General features: G+C 41.3%; 2 protein-coding genes across 4 annotated transcripts in view; both read left to right on the top strand.

Annotated features, from left to right (window-relative positions):
- The window catches only part of pigs (phosphatidylinositol glycan anchor biosynthesis, class S), a 49790-nt gene extending 41059 nt beyond the window's left edge, over positions 1-8731 (top strand). For both annotated transcript variants that reach the window (XM_060848272.1, XM_060848273.1), the window contains exons 9-11: positions 2104-2204; positions 5512-5722; positions 7534-8731. In XM_060848272.1, the coding sequence (XP_060704255.1) occupies positions 2104-2204; positions 5512-5722; positions 7534-7797 (576 nt within the window). In that variant the 3' untranslated portion in view covers positions 7798-8731. The remainder of the gene's footprint in view (positions 1-2103; positions 2205-5511; positions 5723-7533) is intronic.
- Positions 8732-19568: 10837 nt separating this feature from the next.
- unc119a (unc-119 homolog a (C. elegans)) overlaps positions 19569-22298 on the top strand; it is a 39298-nt gene continuing 36568 nt past the window's right edge. Inside the window, exons 1-2 of one of the 2 annotated variants that reach the window (XM_060848279.1) lie at positions 19569-19590; positions 19859-20101. In XM_060848279.1, coding sequence (XP_060704262.1) covers positions 19924-20101 — 178 coding nt within the window. In that variant the 5' untranslated portion in view covers positions 19569-19590; positions 19859-19923. Of the gene's footprint in view, positions 19591-19829; positions 20102-22298 lie in introns of those variants that run through there. The other variant, XM_060848278.1, reaches the window with a different exon arrangement.

The following is a 22298-nucleotide window of genomic DNA, read 5'->3' as shown; positions in this document are numbered from 1 at the left end:
AAGCATACAAACCAGGCCTAGTATTACAAAGCAAGAGTAACCAGTAATTACATATTGAGCTACACAGCCTCACTGATATACATAAATCACAGAATCACTCCTGCACTTGAAATTAGGTCTGAAATAAGCTTTTTGGTTAATCTTATGTGGTGGCTAGCTGTCAATCTACCATGTAGCCCATGAACCACCACATCACTGTTACCATAACATCAAAACATTGTACAGGACTTCCAAAAACCTTTTGAAGATAAACTGAAGCTGAGGAAGCTAAACATGTATCTCTCCAACTTGACAGTTTGACATTCCATAATGTTACAAAATTTGAGAGGCTTCCTGTTTGTGCTGAACCTGTTTCCTATGTTGTTGCAACATTGTTGCCATCATTGCTTGATTGCCAGTTTTACCTTGCGTTTCATGCTGTCGAAACATTTAAAAATGACGGGCAGGAAAAGATGCACTGCTGCATCAAGCTTGTCCCCCATTCCTGATGGTCAGAGCACTGTAACACTTCCAAACACCCCAACCACTTCCATCATGTGATCAGCTGGGAGACACGAGAAAAGGCGATAAGATCAACCCAAGCTCAAGGAAATGATGTGTTTTGGGAAGTTCCCCTCTAACCCCCTCAACTGATTTAAATCAGTCCGGGAGATCAGACGGACCAAGTGTCCATTTTGCTTTACTCTCAGACCTCTGGAAGTTGGTGTTCCAAAGATGCACTTGCCTCCACCACTGAATGGGCAATGTGTGTTTCAAAGATTCATGACTCTGAGAGAAAATAAAATGGGAGACCCCTTAATATCACATCATGTCCCCTAGTTCCATTAATCTTTGATGAATGCTTCTCAGTTGCTGGAGTTGAACCAAGAATTGATGCAGGCAATTGCATGGAATCTACATTTCTACTGGCAGACAGGATGAAGCAGTTGAAGCTCAACTCAGGAATGAATTGGTTGCTGAGGTTTTGCTTCACATGATTCAGCCTGATCAAGTGGCTGCTTTAAGGCAAAGCTTTTGTTTGTACAGTGCCTTTTTATAATCTCAGAGCATTCCAAAGTACTTCACAGCCAGCTAAGTGTGTTACTCAAAAAGTATAGTCAATGTGGTCACAGACATGGTGGCTATTTTATGTGAAGTAAATTCCCATAAGTAGTGGTCTGAAAATGGCCAGATAATGTATCGCAGCGTTGCTATTTGAGGGTTAATGTTGGCCAGAATAGGACCATGAAGTTAGTGATAATCAAATGAAAGAGTAACACTATCAAAAAGATGGCCTTGATGTCTCTAGTGTTCAGTGAAAGAAGTTTTGATTGATTCATCCCTTATATTGTACAGCAAGGTGATGTGATCTCAGGAAAATATGACAAATATGCTTGCAGCATGGCATAACAGGACATGAAGAAAAAAGCTATCAGTTGCTACATTTACAATTGGCATACTATAATCTGCAGACAATAATGTGTTTAGTTTGGTTTCCTCTATAGAATATGAATTAATGTAATGTTTCTTGTCTGCCCTGTCTCTCTAGGCAGTACTCTCAACTCCAAAACCTAATAGTGTAGGTTCGGATTATTTCCTGAGAGTTGAACCTAAAATCCAGGATAATGCTTCCAGTTTGCACTGTTAAAAATGCTGTCTTCCAGATGAAGTGTTAAACTGAGGTAGCTGTGTAGCCCCCGGATGGACAGCGCAATTAGGGACGGGCAATAAATCTGGGGCCTTGCCAGTGTTACTTGCATACAAAAGAATTCAAAATAAAAGCTATAAAAGATCCCATGGCATGATGCCATGAAAGTGGAAAAACTCAGTATTTAACCAAAATCACTACAGCAGATAATTTGTTCATTATTTCTTTGCTGTTTGTGAAAGCTTGTCTCAAATTGGCTGCCATGTTTTCTACATTACAGCAGTAACTGCATTTCCAAAATACATAATTGTTTATCGAGGTGAAAAAATGCAAGTCCTTTCAATCTTTATCCATAGTTTATGAATATATTAAGATTATATGCATTTACGAATGTGGTTTAGGATAAGTAATAATTCTGTTCTCAGGTTTTGAAGGGTTTCTATTTCATTAACATTTTAACCTTGTTTTCTAATTAGATTTACAATGTGGATCACCAGCAATTGAATGAGACTCTGCTGCCAGTATCAGTCAACATAGACATGGCTCGCGTGATGGAGGTGTTTCTGACTCAGCTGCGGTAAGACATAAGAAAGAATTTGCATATCCACAGCATCTTTCACCATCTCAGGACACTCCCAAAGCGCTTTAGAGTCAATTAAGTACTTTTGCAAGATAATCATTGTTGTAATGTAAGAAATGGGGCAATGAAATTGTGCCCAGCAAGCTCTGGTAAACAGTAATGTCATAGTGAACAGGCTATCTGATTATAATTGGTTTGAGCAACATATAGCCACCACAATACTCTGGAAAACTCCTGTGTTCCTGTTGAATATTGGCCATGGAGCCTTTGTTAGCACCCTAAAGGGCAGGCAGGTGTCAGTAGTTTGGAGCACCAGCTTTTGTTTTAGTTCTCAAATGTTTGGAGTGGGAGCCTATAGCCTGAGATTGCTACCAACTGAGCCACTGCATGCCTGAAACCCTCCGCTGAGGAGGGGATTGATGCTAATTGGTCTAATTATTGTTCATTTTGTGGGATGTGGGTATCACTGGCTGGTCAGTATTTATTGCCCATCCCTAGTTGCCCTTGAGAAGGTGGTGGTAAGCTGCCTTCTTGAACTACTGCAACTACTTCAACCTGCTGTGGGTTGACCCATAATGCCATTAGGGAGGATATTCCCAGATTTTGACCCAGCAACAGTGAAGGATTTGTTTCCAAGCCAGGATGGTGAGAGGAGCTTGAAGGTGGTGGTGCTCCCATGTATCTGCTTCAAGATGGGAGCGGTTGTGGGTTTGGAAGGTGTTGTCTGAGGATCCTTGATGAATTTCTGCAGTGCATCTTGTAGATGGTACACATTGCTGCTACTGAGCGTCAGTATTCCTAGTCTCTGACCTGTTCTTGTAGCAACTGTGTTTATGTGATGAGTCCAGTTGAGTTTCTGGTCAATGATAACCCCCCTAGGATGTTGATGGTGAGGAATTCAATGATGGTAACACCTTTGAATGTCGAGGGGCAGTAGTTAGGTTGTCTGTTATTGTAGATGGTCACTGCCTGACATTTGTGTGACGTGACTGTTACTTGCCACTTGTCAGCCCAAGCCTGAATGTTGTCCAGATCTTGTTATACTGAAGAAACCAGGTGTAGAATAGTTAGTCTTTGCTGCCATCACTGTCTGGCAGACTGTCTGCTTGACGAGCGAATTGCCTACCTATAGAGTCATAGAGATGTAAAGCACGGAAACAGACCCTTCGGTCCAACCTGTCCATGCCGACCAGATATCCCAACCCAATCTAGTCCCACCTGCCAGCACCCGGCCCATATCCCTCCAAACCCTTCCTATTCATATACCCATCCAGATGCCTCTTAAGTGTTGTAATTGTACCAGCCTCCACCACTTCCTCTGGCAGCTCATTCCATACACGTACCACCCTCTGTGTGAAAAAGTTGCCCTTTAGGTCTCTTTTATATCTTTCCCCTCTCACCCTAAACCTATGCCCTCTAGTTCTGGACTCCCCAACCCCAGGGAAAAGACTTTGTCTATTTATCCTATCCATGACCCTCATAATTTTGTAAACCTCTATAAGGTCACCCCTCAGCCTCCGAAGTTCCAGGGAAAGCAGCCCCAGCCTGTTCAGCCTCTCCCTGTAGCTCAGATCCTCCAACCCTGGCAACATCCTTGTAAATCTTTTCTGAACCCGTTCAAGTTTCACAACATCTTTCCGATAGGAAGGAGACCAGAATTGCGCGCAATATTCCAACAGTAGCCTAACCAATGTCCTGTACAACTGCAACATGACCTCCCAACTCCTGTACTCAATATTCTGACCAATAAAGGAAAGCATACCAAACGCCTTCTTCACTATCCTATCTACCTGTGACTCCACTTTCAAGGAGCTATGAACCTGCACTCCAACGTCTCTTTTTTCAGCAACACTCCCTAGGACCTTACCATTAAGTGTATAAGTCCTGCTAAGATTTGCTTTCCCAAAATGCAGCACCTCGCATTTATCTGAATTAAACTCCATCTGCCACTTCTCAGCCCATTGGCCCATCTGGTCCAAATCCTGTTGTAATCCTCTTCGCTGTCCACTACACTCCAGTCTTGGTGTCATCTACAAACTTACTAACTGTACCTTTTATGCTCGCATCCAAATCATTTCTATAAATGACAAAAAGTAGAGAGCCCAGCACCGATCCTTGTGGCACTCCACTGGTCACAGGCCTCCAGTCTGAAAAACAACCCTCCACCACCACCCTCTGTCTTCTACCTTTGAGCCAGTTTTGTATCCAAATGGCTAGTTCTCCCTATATCCCATGAGATATAACCTTGCTAACCAGTTTCCCATGGGGAACCTTGTCGAATGCCTTACTGAAGTCCATGTAGACTACATCTACTGCTCTGCCCTCATCAATCTTCTTTGTTACATCTTCAAAAATCTCAATCAAGTTTGTACTATTCACTTGAAAGAGGACAGTAGCATGTTGCTATTTTCTTGTAGAGTCAGTTTTGGAATTAAAATATTAGCATTTTGTTTTCTGCAAGCTGGATTTTCGCATCCTTACCAGCTGAGGTCACCATGAAGGCTGCACCTTCTCAAGCTAGTCCCTCACCTGAGGCATAGGGACCTTTGCAGTGGTGAGAATGCAAAGCCACCAGATGGCGTGATTAAGTTGAAGAACTGATCATTTGAGGAGAACTTGCATCAGCACATGATGCAGAAAAGATTAAAAGGTTTTATTCGTCAGGTGAGGTGAAAGTTAGAGGTCCTGTTGGTCCATAAATCCTGATCTGGACCATGTGGGCCGAATGGCTTGTTTCTGTGCTGAACATTCTAATGGAAGGCATAAAATAAATCATTCAAAAAGATGAAATTTGCTCATTGTCCCAAAAACTTAATTGTGATACACAAGCATTGACCTGCAATGAGATGTTAAAATACAGGCTGCCTATCCCTCACCCCACAAATGTCAGGCAATGACCATCAACAATAACAGACAACCTAACCACCGCTCCTCAACATTCAAAGGTGTTACCATCATTGAATACCTCACTATTAATATCCTGGAGGTTATCATTGACCAGAAACTCAACTGGACTCGTCACATAAACACAGTCGTTACAAGAGCAGGTCAGAGGCTAGGAATACTGACGCTCAGTAGCAGCAATGTGTACCATCTACAAGAGGTACTGCAGGAATTCATCAATGTAGAGAAAGGCAGCACTAGTCTTGCAGCAGGGGCTTTGGTTATGCATACATCAAGTGAGATCTCGGATTAATTCTCTCATATAACTCTTTGAACTGCGAAGTTTCTAGTTGCACAGACAATTTCTTTGATTAGTTTGCATACTTGCTCATTTTCCTTTACTCTCTACCTCTCCTGACAGGTTACTGTTGGGCATACAGAAAGTACAGCCCCCTTCTCAATCCCTTGTCCAAAGTCCCGGGAACATGATTGCCACTGACTGGGAAATTGACCGCCTGCTCTGGGTGAGAACAGTGGAAAATATTGCCACTGCAACAAACACACTGACCTCCTTAGCTCAGCTCCTCGATGAAATTGGAAACATTGTGATTAATGATAACATCGCCTCTGAGGTGAGTGTGAGCCAAATAAACTTTTGTTTTTCAGATGTTTCTCCTTCCTCTCAAGAAGGCATCATCACTTTGCTACACTGTAGTTACATAGGTGCATAGAATAGAATAATGGAAAGCTTATATTAGAGAAGGAAACCATTTGACTTTTATTGTCTGTTCCAGTCTACAGCAAGAACAATTGCTCTAGTCTCACTCCCCTAGCACTTCCCCATAATCCTGCAAATCTTTTACTTTTAAACAATTATCCAATTCCCCTTTGGTAACAGTTACTGAATTTGATAGAAGTAGGAGTTGATTTTGAAAGCTCAAAAGGTGCTGATCCCTTTTCAGCAAAGGGGTCAATGTATGGGGTCATCAATCAACAAGGAATGTAGGAGAGGAAGATAATGGCAAATGAAAATAACTTTCCAAGTTCAAAAATAAATAATAAGGAATTTTGGCAAAGTAAATGAGGCAAGCATGTTTCCATTGGCAAAAGCTGGGAACCAGTGGAAAAAGACTGTCATTTGTCATTTTTATAAATGACTTAGACGCAGGCATAGGTGGATGGGTTAGTAAGTTTGCAGATGACACTAAAATCGGTGGAGTAGTGGACATTGTAGAAGAATGTTGCAGGTTGCAGGGAGACTTGGATAAACTGTAGAATTGAGCTGAGAAGTGGCAAAGGGAGTTCAATGCAGATAAATGTGAGGTGATTCACTTTGGGAAGAATAACAGGAAGGCAGAATACTGGGTCAGTGGAAAGATTCTTGGTCGTGTGGATGTGCAGAGGGATCTTGATGTCCATGAACATAGATCCCTGAAAGTTTCCAGCCAAGTTGATAGTGCTGTTAAGAAGGCATACAGTGTGTTAGGTTTTATTGGTAGAGGGATTGAGTTCCGGAGCCGTAGTGTCATGCTGCAATTATACAAAACGCTAGTGCGGCCGCACTTGGAATATTGTATACAATTCTGGTCGCCCCATTACAGGAAGGATGTGAAAGCATTGGAAAAGGTGCAGAGGAGATTTACCAGGATGTTGCCCAGTCTGGAGGGAAGGTCTTATGAGGAAAGACTGAGAGACTCGGGTCTGTTCTCATTGGAAAGAAGAAGCTTAAGAGGGGATTTAATAGAGACATACAAAATGATCAGAGGATTAGATAGGGTAGACAGTGAAAGTCTTCTTCCTAGGATATTGACATCAGCTTGTATGAGGGTGCATAATTACAAATTGAAGGCTGATTGACTTAAGACAGATGTCAGAGGCAGGTTCTTTACTCAAAGAATGGTAAGGGCATGGAATGCCCTACCTGCCAATGTAATCAACTCAGCTACATTAGGGAGATTTAAACAATCCTTGGATAAGCACATGGATGTTGAGATAGTGTAGGGGGATGGGCTTAGATCAGTTCACAGGTCAGCGCAACATCGAGAGCTGAAGGGCCTGTTCTGTGCTGTATTTTTCTATGTTCTAAGACAATGTATTTTCAAAAGAATCAGAGGAGGTAGGAGGAGAACAGTTGGTTATTACAAATCAGAATGCACTGCTGGAAAGAGGGATAAAAACAGATTCAATAGCACCCATAAAGGAATTGGACACACATTTGAGAAGGAAGGTTTATAAAGATTAGGGATGTGGGATTAATTGAACAGCTCTTTCGAAGAACTGGGACAGGTCAATGAATAGTTGAGCTTTGTGATGATGGGTAGGCTATGTTTACTTAAATTTTAATGCCATTTCTTTCCCAAGTAGGGTCTTTTAGTTTACTTGTGTTTTCGCTTGTTTATCCAACGCTCTTTCTCTCTCCATCTCTCTTCCTCTGTCTTCACAGGTATACAGTGCCCTAGCCTCTGTTCAACAATCGCTTCAGGAGCTGGAGGCTGGAAGACTGTTGTCAGCTTTTCAGGCCAGCAAAAAAAGCATCACTTCATCTGAGAGAGCTTTCTTTGATCCGTCTCTCCTCCACCTCCTGTACTTCCCAGATGATCAGAAGTTTGCCATTTATATCCCCTTGTTTCTGCCAATGTGTGTCCCCATTATGCTGTCCCTATTAAAAACTGCCAAGGATTTTAAATGGAGAAAGAAGGTGGATTGAAATGGTGAAGTGGTAATGAGCAATTGATGGCTCCCCATGGACTTAAGATATCTCAATTATGAAAGAATATTGGATAGTAGGTCTCAAAAGATTTGTAAATGTTTTGGATTTCATTCAGTTTAATTTATTGGAAGTTCTTGCCCTCTTTCCTGACTGCATGATGGACTGGAGTTCTACAGATACTTGCAGCCAGAATAGGCCAGCATACACTGGACTCATGAGTGATTGGTGTATGAAGTGAATCTTGGGCAATGTTGATGCCTCAGTTTTATGCACATCTTCATACAGTAAATGGGGATACTAAATATGAACATATCTGACATCTCAGAATTTATGTCTGCACTGCTTTTCCTACTGATTTTCATGTAAAATAATTCATAGGGAAAGTCTGCAAGTTTGTTGATGTAGCTTTCCAACCAATTGTTGAAATGTTCAAAAACCAATAAAACGAGACATTAATTTGAAGGTTAAATCATTTCCTGTTATCTGATCATTCCCTCTTCTGGTGTTCTCCCTCCCCCTCCTCTTTCGTTCTTGCAGAGTGTGTCTATTCCCACTATCCCCCACAACTTCTGATTTTTCACCCCTTCTATCTCACCATATATCTATGGCTCTCTACTTTTCCCATGTGTATCATTTGTTACTCTGCCATTTTTAATCTCTCACCACAATGGTAACCTCCCCACTAAGCCACTACCTTCCCTAGCTTGCAGTGTTCCAGTCCACCTTTTTCCCCTTTCTATCCTGACCATCTCTACCCAATTCCTTGATGTGCTGATGTAAGCTCTTCAATTACTGTGGGGCGTTGTAAATGTTATGTTCTATCTTGTAAGTGTACCTTTGTGTTGCTGTGTTTAATCAATTCATCACTAATGTATCCTGCTTCATGATGTGTACGATTGTAGGGTCTGACCACAGTAATTAAATATGATGACAAGTGTTATGATTTATAAATAAAACTTACCATTTTACCTTGGTGGGGTCCCAGACAGAATAGTGTGTCCAGTTTTGATCACATGGTGGATAAATATTATGACTTTGGAAAGGCTGAAAAAGAGAGCTACTAGATGTACTTCCTGTCTTGCTCACTATACTAATACAACAACAAAGTTGTGCAGAAGCTGGAAACTTCGGTTTTGATGAAAGGTCATCAGTGTTCAATGATTTCTACTCTGGTAGTGAACTAATTACCTCTTCTCTCTCTAGAAGTAATACCAGATCCACTGAATATTTCCAACATTTTGTTTATTTTTCAAATTTCCTGCATTGGCAGTATTTTGCTTTTATTTTAGTAAACCAGATAACCTCAGACCTGGGTCTATATTCTGTTAAGAAGCTATAGTGTCAGGTATTTTGCTCAAGGTTTAAAAGCAATAAAGGTCTGTGTAGGCTAATTACTTTAACTGGTTAGATTAATGAAGACTAGAAGTCACGATTGTAGTCTAAGGGCAGGACTAGATTGGATTCTTGTTTTTCTAGGCAACAGTAAAGGTGTGGGACAGAATGCTGGCTCCTGAGGTGACTACTAATTTACCGAATTCCTTCAAGCAAGAGCTGACCTGGTGCTGACTGGAGTGAAGATCACTTAATAAGAGGTACGTAACCTGCTGGATTAATCAGGGTCTACTAATTTCTTGGATTAATTTTGGTCACGTAATGGCTGTCTAGAAAAGCTTTCCAGATTGATTTTCCTAAATTATCTTGGTTCCTGCCAGTTTTACCACTTCTCCCAGAAGATTATGTGCCTCTGGATGGTTGTGGCGTATCTGTATTGTGGTACATAATGACTATGTGGGACAGGTTAGATGGATCAATGAGCCTTTTGCATTTCTTGTTTATGTGTTTTTGTTTTATTTGGTACAGTTCCATAGCACCTGTCGGAATGTTTGCAGAGGACTGTTTAAAATTTTGAGTATGAAGACAGAATTCCCACCTCCAAATATTGTACTCATTTAGTGCCTTTGCTAGGGCAACGTGAGCCACGCAGACAGTAAAAGTGAATACAGCTGTCTTTGCAAGCTTCTGTTCTAATATATTACAGTCTGTTCAATAAGGCTTCTTCAGCAGCAGCTCCCAAATATGAAGTTTTTGCCACCTCAAGGAGAAGGGCAGCAAATGCTTGGGACCACCACTAGCTCCACATTTCAAACCAAGCCACACATCATATTGACTTTGCTGTTCCTTTAATATGACTGTTCACTTTTTTTGTAAATATTGTAATCCACTGCATTTTACCTGCAATAACCACACTCCAGTACACGTCTTACCTAAGATGGTTTCTTTATTTTAGATGAGGTATTAAACATGTTAAACTTACTTTTCTGTAAGGTAGACACAAAAGATTCCTTGATACTAATCTTAAAAGATAAGTGGTCTCCTCATTTATCCTTCCATCAAAATCAGTAAAATGAATTAGCATGAACCCGTCAAATTGTTGGAGCTTGCTGCATGCAAACTGGCTTCTGTTTCAAAAATTACGACTGTGTTTGGACTTCAAAATGATTTCTTTCACTTTGGACTGACCTGAGAGTGGTGAATGCTGCTGTAGAATTACAGTCTTTTTTTTAATATGAAGCGCAGCAACATTACTATGGCAAATTCAGTGCCAAATATAACTATAGGATGTGCTTTACCCAGGATACACTCCCTGCTGTACACCTATAGGGATAACTACTGCCTGTGTATAAATTAGACGATTCTGTTTTAGCTGGGGTAGTTCCACTCCTGTTAGTAGGCTCCTTTTTTGGAATCTCTACTTGTACATAAAACAATCATCTTTCATCAAATCAATGTGTCAAAATTGCCACAGAAACCTCAAGCTGGCCAGCAGTGTACTCTCAAAATATGTCACAAGAAGACTATTTGGTAGTAGTAAATTCTGGATAAGGACAGACTTAGTCAAGGGAGAAAATGGTAACAGACCACATTAGTTTACACTTCAAGTTGGAGTATCAGTTCCAGCTTTCTGCCAATTGTATTTTTTTCCCCAGGAAACCTTGTGTGGGCATATAGATGAAATCCTATTTCTCTACTCGCCATAATATTGTGACCTTTGTCATTCATCATCCTGTCACACTAATGCCATTATATACAGAGAGGTGAGTGACCCTGTAGGGATTGAGTTAACAAATGTGTGGAATGAAGCAGAGTGGAATTCTACATTGTGGATGTAGGAGTGAGAAATCACTCACTCACTACCCAGAAGCCTAATTTGTTGCAATGCTGGTGGAATCCTTGGAAGCAGGCACCTTGCTCTGCTTTTGACTCAGAGTTATGTATCCATGGCCGAAGGCATTTGGTGAAAATGCCATATTGTTATGAGGTGATGACAAATTTCCTGAAGGCTCAATGTGTAAGGACCAAGTGCTATGGTACTGAGAGAGATACAAAGTAACCTCAGTTTCCCTGACTACAGAAAAGGGTGTTTAGCTGAGCTGTAATGTGTGGAAATTAGATAAGAATTGATTTGATTTAGGGATAGTTATAGGTAAGGACACTTTATACAGTGCCATCGAATTTTTAATATCCCCACAGGCAACAGTTTAACATTTTGTCCAAATTGCAGCATACCTGACAAAACAGCACCTCCTCAGAACTGCAGGAGTGTCAGACTACATTTCACACAAATGTTATGATATGGGACCTTCCTATTCAGACAATCTAACCCGGACTACCAGCAGCTGAGTGAAACTGAGACCCCCACAATCTGGATAAAGTTAAACACAAATATTTCTATGAAAGCAACTCTTCAGGATTGAGATGATGCATATTTTTGTTGGCGAAGGGTATGAATAGATACTTAAACAAAGATGGCTAATTTCTGATCAGTGAATGGTAGAACAGGCTTGAGGGGCTGAATGACCTACTCCTAATTCTAAAAGCTGGAATGTTGAACAAGATATTAACCTTTTTTATTCTTAGACTTTTTGTCATGCTTATTACAGAGATAAGCAATACATGCTGCAGAGCTATGCTTCACTTCAACATACAAATCTGATATGAGTGTTGTTTTAAAGTGATGGACACGTGCAAAGGTGAAATAAAGGAAAGCATTTCTACGTTATAGGTGGTTATGATCTGGAATGCTCTGCAGAAAGGGTGGTAGATTCCATAATGGCTTTCCAAAGGGAATTAGCTAAACACTCAAAGGATGAAAATTGGCAGGGCTGTGCGGAAAAAGGATGGGAAAGTGAAACCAGCTGAATTGTATTTGCAGAGAGCCAACGTGGACTTGATTAGCTGACTAGCCTTCTTCTGTGCAGTAGTCATTCTGCTCTACTGCTCTGTTGAACAGTCTGAAACAAGTATGATGTACAGGTTAGGTAAATTGGCCATGCTAAGTTGCCCATAGTGCTCAGCGATATGTAGGTTAGGTACATTGATCGGGGTAAATATAGGGCAGGGAAATGGGTCTGGGTGGGTTACTCTCCGGAGAGTCGGTGTGGACTTGTTGGGCCAAAGGGCCTGTTTCCACACTAGGGATTATATAATTCTATGATTGGGATTATTTGCTCTTGGATCTAGTTTGAGATCCTTTATGACACTGTAACTGAGATTTCAGACCTTTGTTTCCTGACATGTGACTGTCAGACATTTCTGGTGAGAAATGAAAGTTCAAAGGGAAAAACAGACCATACAGGGTTAAGTCAGAAGGGTAAAGATAGTATCAAACTTAAAAGGTGTATAATTGTGCAAAATTGGCGGGTCCAAATAATTGACATAAATGCACATAAAAAAGCATAGATTGACAAAAAGATTAAAAGGAGGAAAAAGTTAGGATGAATGAGTGCTAGAAATACAAAAATAGGAGATTCCACAGATATTGAAAAAGGAAAGAAGCTAATAACAGTTGATCCAATCGAAAGTGAGTCTGGGGAATTAAAAATGTAAAATGTTGACATGGCAGATGAATCAAACTGATGTCTTCACAGTAGAAAATATGAAGACCAAAAGTTCTAAACCAGGAAATGGATGGGAGAGAAGAACTGAAAAAAAACGTGAAGTGGTACAGAACAAATATATCAACACTGATAAATCCCCAGATCTTGATGGACTTTTTCATAGGATCTTAAAAGAAGTAGCTCTTGAGACAGTTGATGCAGTGGCTTTAATGTTTCGAAATTCCTTAGGTACTTGGAACGTTGCACTAAATTGGAAAGCAGCAAATAAAATACTTATTCAAGAACACTGGGAGACACAAAATAATAAACTAGGATCAGTTAGCTTAACAGCTGCCTAAGGGAAGATATTTAGTGCTGTAATTAAAGACATTATAGCAGGACACTTGGAAAGTTCAAAGTAATTAGGCAAATCCAACATGGTTTTATGAAAAGAAAACCAAGTTTGACCAATTTATTGGCACTCATTGTGGAAGCAATGTGCTCTGGACAAAGGAAATTGGTGGACTGGATTTCCAGAAGGCATTTGATAAGTTGCCACATCAAAGTATATTATGAAAGCTAAAAGTTTATGATGTCCATAGTAACATATTGGCATGGATAGAAGATTGGCTGACAAACAGGAAACTCGTTATAGTTTTCTGGTTGGCAAGTATCAGATGGTGTGCCACGCAAATCAGTGTCAGGCTTCAACTTTTTAGGTTAGGGTAAAGGAACCAAAGATATGGTTGCTAAATTTGTTGAAGCGATAAAAATAGTTAGGAAAGTTAAGTGAAAATCAGGATACAAAGTAAACTAGTTAAGTGAATGGGCAAATCTCCAACACATAGGAAAGTGAAATTATCTGTTTTGGCAACAAAATAGAAAGCAGCATATTATTGAAAAGATAGATTGCAGAGCCACAGGGGTCTGGGGTATCAAGGTGTATGAATCACAAAATTCAACATACAGGTACTGCAAGTAATTAGGAAAGCTCATAGAATTATTATTTTTGCAAGGAAAATTGAATGATATAAAATACAAAAGTGTGGAAATTATATTTCAGTTTGGAGTACTGGTCTCTTTGTTTAGGGAAGGATGTAAATGCATTGGAAGAAATTCAAAGATTGGGATGGACAGTAGGGATGGGTGATGGTGGACAGCCAAGACTTAAATCCGTTGGGGTTTAGAAGAGTTGGAGATGATTTGATTGAAACAAGATCCTGAGAGGTGTTGATAAAGTAAATATAGAGAGATATTTCCTCTTCTGGGAGTATCTAGAACTAGGAGATGCAGTTTTAAAAACATAGTTAAAAATCACACAACACCAAGTTATAGTCCAGCAGGTTTAATTGGAAGCACACTAGCTTTCGGAGCGATGCTCCTTCATCAGGTGATAGTGGAGGGCTCAATCCTAACAATAGAATTTATAGCAAAAATTTACAGTGTGATGTAACTGAAATTATACATTGAAAAATTGATTGTCTGTTAAGCCTTTCATCTGTTATAATAGTGATAGTTTCACTTTTTTCATGTTTAAATCACAAAACCTTTTTATATAAAAAAGTTGCATTCTCGGATTAGCTGTTAACAATGGTGGTAGTTAGACAATATGTTGAAGGTGTTGGCCCCCTGTGTTCTCTGTCTATGCCATGATGTTTAGATTGATTCTGATCTAAAAAGTGAGATAACAGAGTTTTACATAAATTCGTGCAGTTTTTGAGCTCAGAGTTCTACATGAATGCATGCAGTTTTTGAGCAAAGTACAAAAGCTACGACAACGGATGAATGGGCACTGCACAACAATCAACGGGCAGGAGGGTTCCCTCCCAGTTGGGGAACACTTCAGTGGTCCAGGACGTTCAGCCTCGGACCTTCGGGTGACCATCCTCCAAGACAGACTTCAGGACAGGCAGCAGCAAAAAGTGGCCGAGCAGAGGCTGATAGCTAAGTTCAATACCCATAGGGAGGGCCTCAATCAGGACCTTGGGTTCATGTCACATTACAGGTGACCACCATTGCACTATACATACGCACACAGATACTCCTACACACACGTATACACAGACACGCACACAGATACCCATATACACCCTTACAGACACACACACTCCCACACTCACACATGCACACCCTCCCAGACTTAAGACATTCTGCACTCACTACTCACACACATGCACTTTCTCACACTCTCAACCCCCAATCCAGACAGACAAAGACCCACATGCACACACACATTTTGTGAGGTGAATTTGTACTTGCAGGGTTACATTGTAATTTGCTCAAAAACTGCATGCATTCATGTAGAACTCTGAGCTCAAAAACTGCACGAATTTATGTAAAAGTCTGTTATCTCACTTTTTAGATCAGAATCAATCTAAACATCATGGCATAGACAGAGAACACAGGGGGCCAACACCTTCAACATATTGTCTAGCTATCACCATTGTTAGCAGCTAACCCGAGAATGCAACTTTTTGTAAAAAAGAAGGTTTTGTGATTTAAACATGAAAGAAGTGAAACTATCACTATTATAACAGATGAAAGGCTTAACAGACAATCAATTTTTCAGTGTATAATTTCAGTTACATCACACTGTAAATTTTTGCTATAAATTCTGTTGTTAGGATTGAGCCCTCCACTATCACCTGATGAAGTAGCGTTGCTCCGAAAGCTAGTGTGCTTCCAATTAAACCTGTTGGACTATAACCTGGTGTTGTGATTTTTAACTTTGTACACCCCAGTTCAACACCGACATCTCCAAATCTCAAAAACATAGGATTGTCCATTGTAGGTAGATAAGGAGAATTTTGTTCTCCAATTCTAACCAATCTCTCTTCATAACTAATAAACCCTCCAGCCCAGTAAATCTCCTTTGCACCCTCTCTAGTGCAGTTATTTGACATCTATCCTTCATTGCAAATGGACAGGACAAATCATGGAAGACTTTGATTGTGCCACAGTCTACCTCTTTAAAAATGTCAGTAGTTGGTCTATTCCAACAGCCTGCTGAACTGTTCCAACCATTTGTGTCTCAGCTGTGTCTGAATTTTCCACAGTAGCGATGTGGAATTTGTCCATTTTCAGATTGAATAGAGTTGAAGAGCTTTTTTTAAGTTGTAGGAGTCTGCATATTGTAATTCTTTAGCTTCCTTTTCCCACAATTATTTTGGAAGAAATGCAGTTGTCTGTGAACATTGCTTTTCAGGTCTCAGAACTAATCTCTTGGCGATGCAGGTTGGATTACTCTGCCACTGCATGTATGCTTCAACATAGAACATTACAGTGCAGTACAGGCCCTTCGGCCCTCGATATTGCATCAACTTGTGGAACCAATCTGAAGCCTATCTATCCTACATTATTCCATGTTCATCATGTGTTTATCCAATGACCATTTAAATACCCATTTGGCGAGTCTGTTGCAGGCAGTGAGTTCCACGCCCCTACTGCTCTGAGTAAAGAAACTACCTGTCCTATATCTATCACCCTGCAATTTAAAGCTATGTCCCCTCGTGCTAGCCATCACCATCTGAGAAAAAAAGCTCTCCCTGTCCACCCTATCTAACCATCTGATTATATATCTCAATTAAGTCACCTCTCAATCTTCTTCTCTTTTACAAAAGCAGCCTCAAGTCCCTCACCTTTTCCTGATAAGACCTCCCTTCCATACCAGGTGGCAATATCCTAGTAAATCTCCACTGAACCCTTTCCAAAGCTTCCATATACTTTCTATAATGCGGTGACCAGAACTATACACAATATCCCAAGTGCATCCACGCCAGAGTTTTGTGCAGCTGCAGCATGACCACATGGCCCTGAAATTCAATCCCTCTACCAATAAAGGCTAACACACCATATACCTTCTTAACAACCCTATCAACTTGGGTGGCAACTTTCAGGGATCTATGTACATGGACACCAAGAATCTCTCTGCTCATCTACACTGCCAATAATCTTACCATTTGCCTAGTACTCTGCATTCCTGTTGCTCCTTCCAAAGTGAATCATCTCACACTTTTCTGCATTGAACTCCATTTGCCACCTCTCAGCCCAGCTCTGAAGCTTATCTATGGCTCTCTGTAACCTGCAATATCCTTCAGCACTATCCACAATTCCAGTGACCTTAGTGTCATCTGCAAATTTATTAATCCATTCTTCTACACCCTCATCCAGGTCATTTATAAAAATGACAAACATCAGTGGCCCCAAAACAGATCCTTGTGGTACACCACTAGTAACTGAACTCCAGGATGAACATTTCCCATCAACCACTACTCTCTGTCATCTTTCAGCTCGCCAATTTCTGATTCAAACCACTAAATCACCCTCAATCCCATGCCTCCATATTTTGTGCAATAGCCTACAGTGGGAAACCTTATCAAATGCCTCACTGAAATCCATATACACCATTGCAGCTGTTTTACCCTCATCCACCTGTTTGGTCACCTCCTTAAAGAACTCAATAAGGTTTATGAGGCACAACCTACCCTTCACAAAACAGTGTTGACTAGCCCTAATTAACATATTCCTCTTGTTAAGGACTAGGCCAGGCCACTCAAAACATTCTTGAGCAGGTAACCCAGATCATAAAACTTTGCAATTTGTTTCGGTAAGTGTACAGTGAAAATGATCCGGATTAAGTTAGCTAGGTTGACTACTAGGTTTTAAATCAGATAGAAATTTATTCACACAATTACACAATGAAACATAAAGAACAGAATAAAGAAGGCCTACAGAACTCCAGTCTATCTAAACTAGACTTAACAATGCTGTTCCAAATATACACAACAGTCCCAAAAAGCAAACCCCCTTAAAAAACAGTCAAATGAAACAGATGCTTACAGGTTGAAGTTAGAAGGGCAGAGAGAGAGAGAAAGCCTGTTTCCACTCAGCTCACTGTTGAACTCCTAACTAGTTCCGGATTGAACTGCTCAGCTAGAGAGATGACCACTCCCCTTTCATTATACAGGTCACCTCTAAAACACAACCACTTTGGCCTGAAGTCTCATCTGTTTACATATAAACAAAAAGGCCTCTCAGTACCAAATCAGTCTAATCAGAACCAGGATCTGGTTTATGACCCCTCTGAAAAAAAGCCAAGGACATAGTATCCTTGAGAAAAGGAACAACTTTTTTTAAAAAAGGTACCAGCTTTGCGATAGGGTTTGGAGGGATATGGGCCAGGTGCTGGCAGGTGGGACTGGATTGGTTTGGGATATCTGGTTAGCATGGATGGGTTGGACTGAAGGGTCTGTTTCCATGCTGTACATCTCTATGACTCTCAATCCTATCCAACACTTCTGAAGTAAGGCTCACAGGTCTATAATTACCAGGATTGTCTCTACTCCCTTCTTGAACAAGGGAACAACATTTGCTATCCAGTCTTCTGGCACTATTCCTGTAGATAATGATGACAAAAAGATCAAAGCCTCCCTGGCTTCCCAGATAATCCTAGGATAAATCCCATCCAGCCCAGGGGATTTATCTATTTTCACACTTTCCAGAATTATTTATTTTTGACCTGCAGGATTTACAAGATGTTTCCTAAGTTTCATCAAATCAATCCCTGATGCATTTATCTCTTCAGCCCAAGAAATGTTTGCTGTTTCACTGAAGATGTATTTAAATCTATCCTATTTCTCAACAGTCTCCATTGAAGTATGTGCCAGCTTTGAGCTTTTCACCAATTCTATTACTGGTTACATTAAGCCATGTTACTCAATTCAGCCACACTGAAAGGATCTCTGATAGCTTTTGGTCAGCTGTGCTGAGTTGGAATAATTTGCAAATTGAGAATTGCACTGATAGGTCTGTGATCAGTATACCATTCAATACCCTGTACTGAACAGGTGCTCCCTACAATGGTACAGAGAACCCTTAAGACTGAAAACTTCGGCTGCAGTGGATGACTGTTACATCTTTTGAGCCTTTTCATGGTGTTCTTGCTGCACTTTTCTGGCTTGCTGCTACTCGGACAGTCATTGTGTGTGCAAGACAGGCATCTCAGAAACTCACTGATACTTACAGCACCAGTAATATCCTGGAGCATTGCCAGTGTGTTATCAGACAAAATTTGACATGGACACGAGGAGATATTGGGGCCAAACGCCCAGAGAAGCAGGCCTAAAGCATCTTCAAGGACGCATAGGAGTTTAGTGAGGGCATTCTACAGTTTGGGGCACGGGAAGCTGAAGGCACAGTGATGGAGTGATTAAAATTAAAGACACCAGAATTGGAAGAATATCGAGATCCTGTCAGGGTCAGAGGTGGAAGAAGTTAGAAATAGGAAGGGATTGGAGCACACAGATGAGGATTTTGAAGACCAGGGTGAGCTGTAATGGTCCGGCGGTATCTGTAGAGTGAGAAACACTTAACATTTCCCGTTCAACATGACTCCTCATCGAGCCTGATAACTCCAGTTCCAAAAAAAAGGGTCACGTGAGGCTGGAAAGATTAACTCGGTTTCATATCCAGACGCTGTTCCAGAGTTTTGTGTTTTTAAAAAAAAATTTCAGGTCTTAAGCGTCTTCAATATTTTGCTTTTATCTTAAAATCTAAGGGTGTCTGGATCACGGGCAGAAGGGGGTGAACAACAGTCGCTGGCGAGCTGAGTGCTGTTTGAGGTGAAGTTTACAAATACAGTACTATACAAGGTTAGGGACTGGTCCTTGCCAAATGCTTTCCCGACAGGCTAGTGCCCGGTAGTGGGAGCTCTGGTTTAATGGAGACCCGGGCCCAGATTAGGCTGCTTGAACTGCCAGACTCCATAGTCTTGCATATTAATATCAGCCATCCTTGCAACACGCCACTATTTATTTATTATATATTCAAAACTGCAGCTCATGTTATTTAAAAATATAAATACGGTAAAACATGAATTAACGAGGGTTTGTTTTTGAATGAATTTGCTGCTCAGGTATTGTAAACGGATTGTACCATTGCTTCAGAAAGGAGGGGGAAATGGTAGGAGAGAAGGGGGTAACGATGTGGGGTTTGGAAGCTTGGAGGGGTAAATTCCCCCCAGCCAGATTATTGGTGGATTGTGATGTTATGAATGGGTTGTTTCGGGAGAGGAAAGAGTGAGGAAGAGTCTATTCGGAGTGGTGGGTGATTGTGTGTGTCCCCTGAATGTGGGTGGTGCAGTCCGCACTGGATACATTGTAACGGTTTGATTTCCGCTCCAGGTAAAGAGCGGATCTCGCGGCGGCGGCAGCAAGAGCCTTGGCTCCGGGCAGGGAGCCGGAGAGACATGAGCTTTTCTGGCACCAAAGCCCTGAGCAGCAGCGCCAAGAACCAGGACACGGTTGGCATGAAGGTGAAGAAGGCGCCGCCGAGCGAGGGGCTCTCGGCTACCACCGAGGAGGAGCTGCTGAAGAAGGAAACTGTGACCCCCGAGGACGTGCTGGGGCTGCAGAAGATCACCCAGAGTGAGTAGAGCCTCTTAAAAGGGACAGCTGAACATTACCACGGCAAAGAGAGGAGCTAGAGGGAGACGGGAACGGAGCTTCAGGGTCCCCAAAGCTGGGTAGCCAGAGCTGGGGGGAGAGAAGGGCTCAGAGCCCCCTCACCCCAGAACCAGCCGCCCACAGAAGTCGGGTACAGGAGCTGAGGAACCATCACAGCCAGGTATCGGTGTGGTGGAGAGTAGGGGCAGTCCTTCAGGAGATTGTGTTACTGTAGGTAGGGATAGGCATGGGGACATAGAGTCTAGGGAGGTTCTCCCAGGACCCAACAACCTCAGGGGTTGAGATCTGACAGGCTGTACAGAAGGTGTTGGGAACACAAATCCCTCTCAGTTTGAAAGGGCAAATACTAGAACCAAAGAGTGGCACAAGCCTATAGATAGCCTAGATCCAGACAAATGAAGCAGAGGGCAATGAGGAGGAGGAAGTAAGTCAGGCAGAATTTACATCCTCTGGTTCTGTACAATCAGCTCACGTACTCGTTCATAGCGAGTATCTGGGGGTCAAAAGTGAAAGGAATGGGACCTGAGCAGTGCCCCAGCGATTTGAGCTGAAGGAGCTGCCTCCAAAAGCAGATGCACTTTTAAACAGAGTGAGAGTAACTCTGTCCCAATAAATTACATTTGATAAATGCGTTTGTTCCTGTTCCAACTGCCAGTTAGAATCATGCAAAGGAAGGTCAAACTGTCTGTACTGTGATGTCACCTAACAAGTATTATTTTTCAAATGTTACATTATTTAATGTTAGCTTTACTCTTCATGCAAGTTCCAGTTTTCCTTGTAGCAAGCTTTCCAGTACCTTGAATATATAAAGTTGCAATTAATTTATTAAAAGTGAGGCTTCGGGAACAAATCCAGCATTTGAGGAATGAAGAGGTGTTATAGACATTGGGAAAATGTGCCGTTTGCTTTTTCATCCAATGGTTGTATGAAGTTAGATCGAAACCATAGGATTTGGGTCCACTCCATCTCTTGTGCCAGAGACGTTGATACAGTGAATATCTAGAAAATCTTAGAAAAGGTGTACCCTTCATCGTTGTTAACACTGGGCCTGACCTTCTGATTTACAGCATTGTTGCAATCCTTAAATTTGTGGGAGTTTTTGATTTCTTTGTCTAGATCTGTGCATTAATTGTGTTTTCTGTCCTCTGTTGTCAGCTATGATTTGTAACTCAAGAACCTAGCAGAGAGTTCTTTAATCCTGATGTGGGTCTTTTACCCAATTCTTGGCAATATGGTGAACAAGGAGCTCCCAACAACTCAATTTAAAATGGAAGTATTCAATTCCATAGCTGGAGCTTTGTTTATCAGAATCCATGTATTCCCAATCAGATAACGTCCAGAGTTGTGATTGATTCTGTATCTGTGTGGTTCTGTCAGGGCTGTCAGTGTCAGAACCACACAGTTTGCAGTAATTCCTATCAAAATTGGGAAAGCAGTATTTGTTAATCCTACCTGCTTTCCATCTCCTACACAGGCCATTTGGTGGCTTCTAGAAACTGATGTTCTCAATAGTCCCATTCCAACACACTGCAGTTAATTGGAAAACAAGGTCCCAGATGAGAATTGGCATTTTCTACCTCACTTACCATGCAGGAGTTTTTGATAATTTTAAGCAACCTGTTTGGACGTGTTATAGTGCACCTTTGGGCAGGTGGGTCTTGAATCCAGAGCTCTTGGACTAGAGTAGATACAGTACCACTGAGCCTCAAGATCCTGTGAAAGTGTTTTATCCTTGGATTGAAGATCGCTAGATGAATGCTTGGTTGATTAATACTTGGTGCTGTGACACCAACTGTGTGTCATGTCAATGCCCCTTGCCTTATTATTTAGATGGCATGTCAGGTCATGGGATATTTTGGCTATTGCTTCCCTATGTTATGGTTTAGTCCTTTTAAAGGAAAGTGTATTCACTCTACCTTTTTTAACACCAAAAATGGCCATCAGTGCTTAGTTTGCTATTTGTGCATGTTTCCTCAGGGTGACCTTTATAGGGATTTAAAATCATGAGGGGTATGGATAGGATGAATAGCCAAAGTTGCCTTTTCCCAGGGGTAGAGGAATCCAAAACTGGAAGGCATACATTGAAGGTGAGAAGGGAAAGATCTGAAAGGGGCCTAAAGGCAACTTTTTCGTGCAGATGATGGTGCGTGTATGGATT

Source organism: Hemiscyllium ocellatum, chromosome 31 (assembly GCF_020745735.1).
Source record: "Hemiscyllium ocellatum isolate sHemOce1 chromosome 31, sHemOce1.pat.X.cur, whole genome shotgun sequence".
Lineage (NCBI taxonomy): Eukaryota > Metazoa > Chordata > Chondrichthyes > Orectolobiformes > Hemiscylliidae > Hemiscyllium > Hemiscyllium ocellatum.
This window is presented reverse-complemented; position numbering and strand designations above follow the sequence as displayed.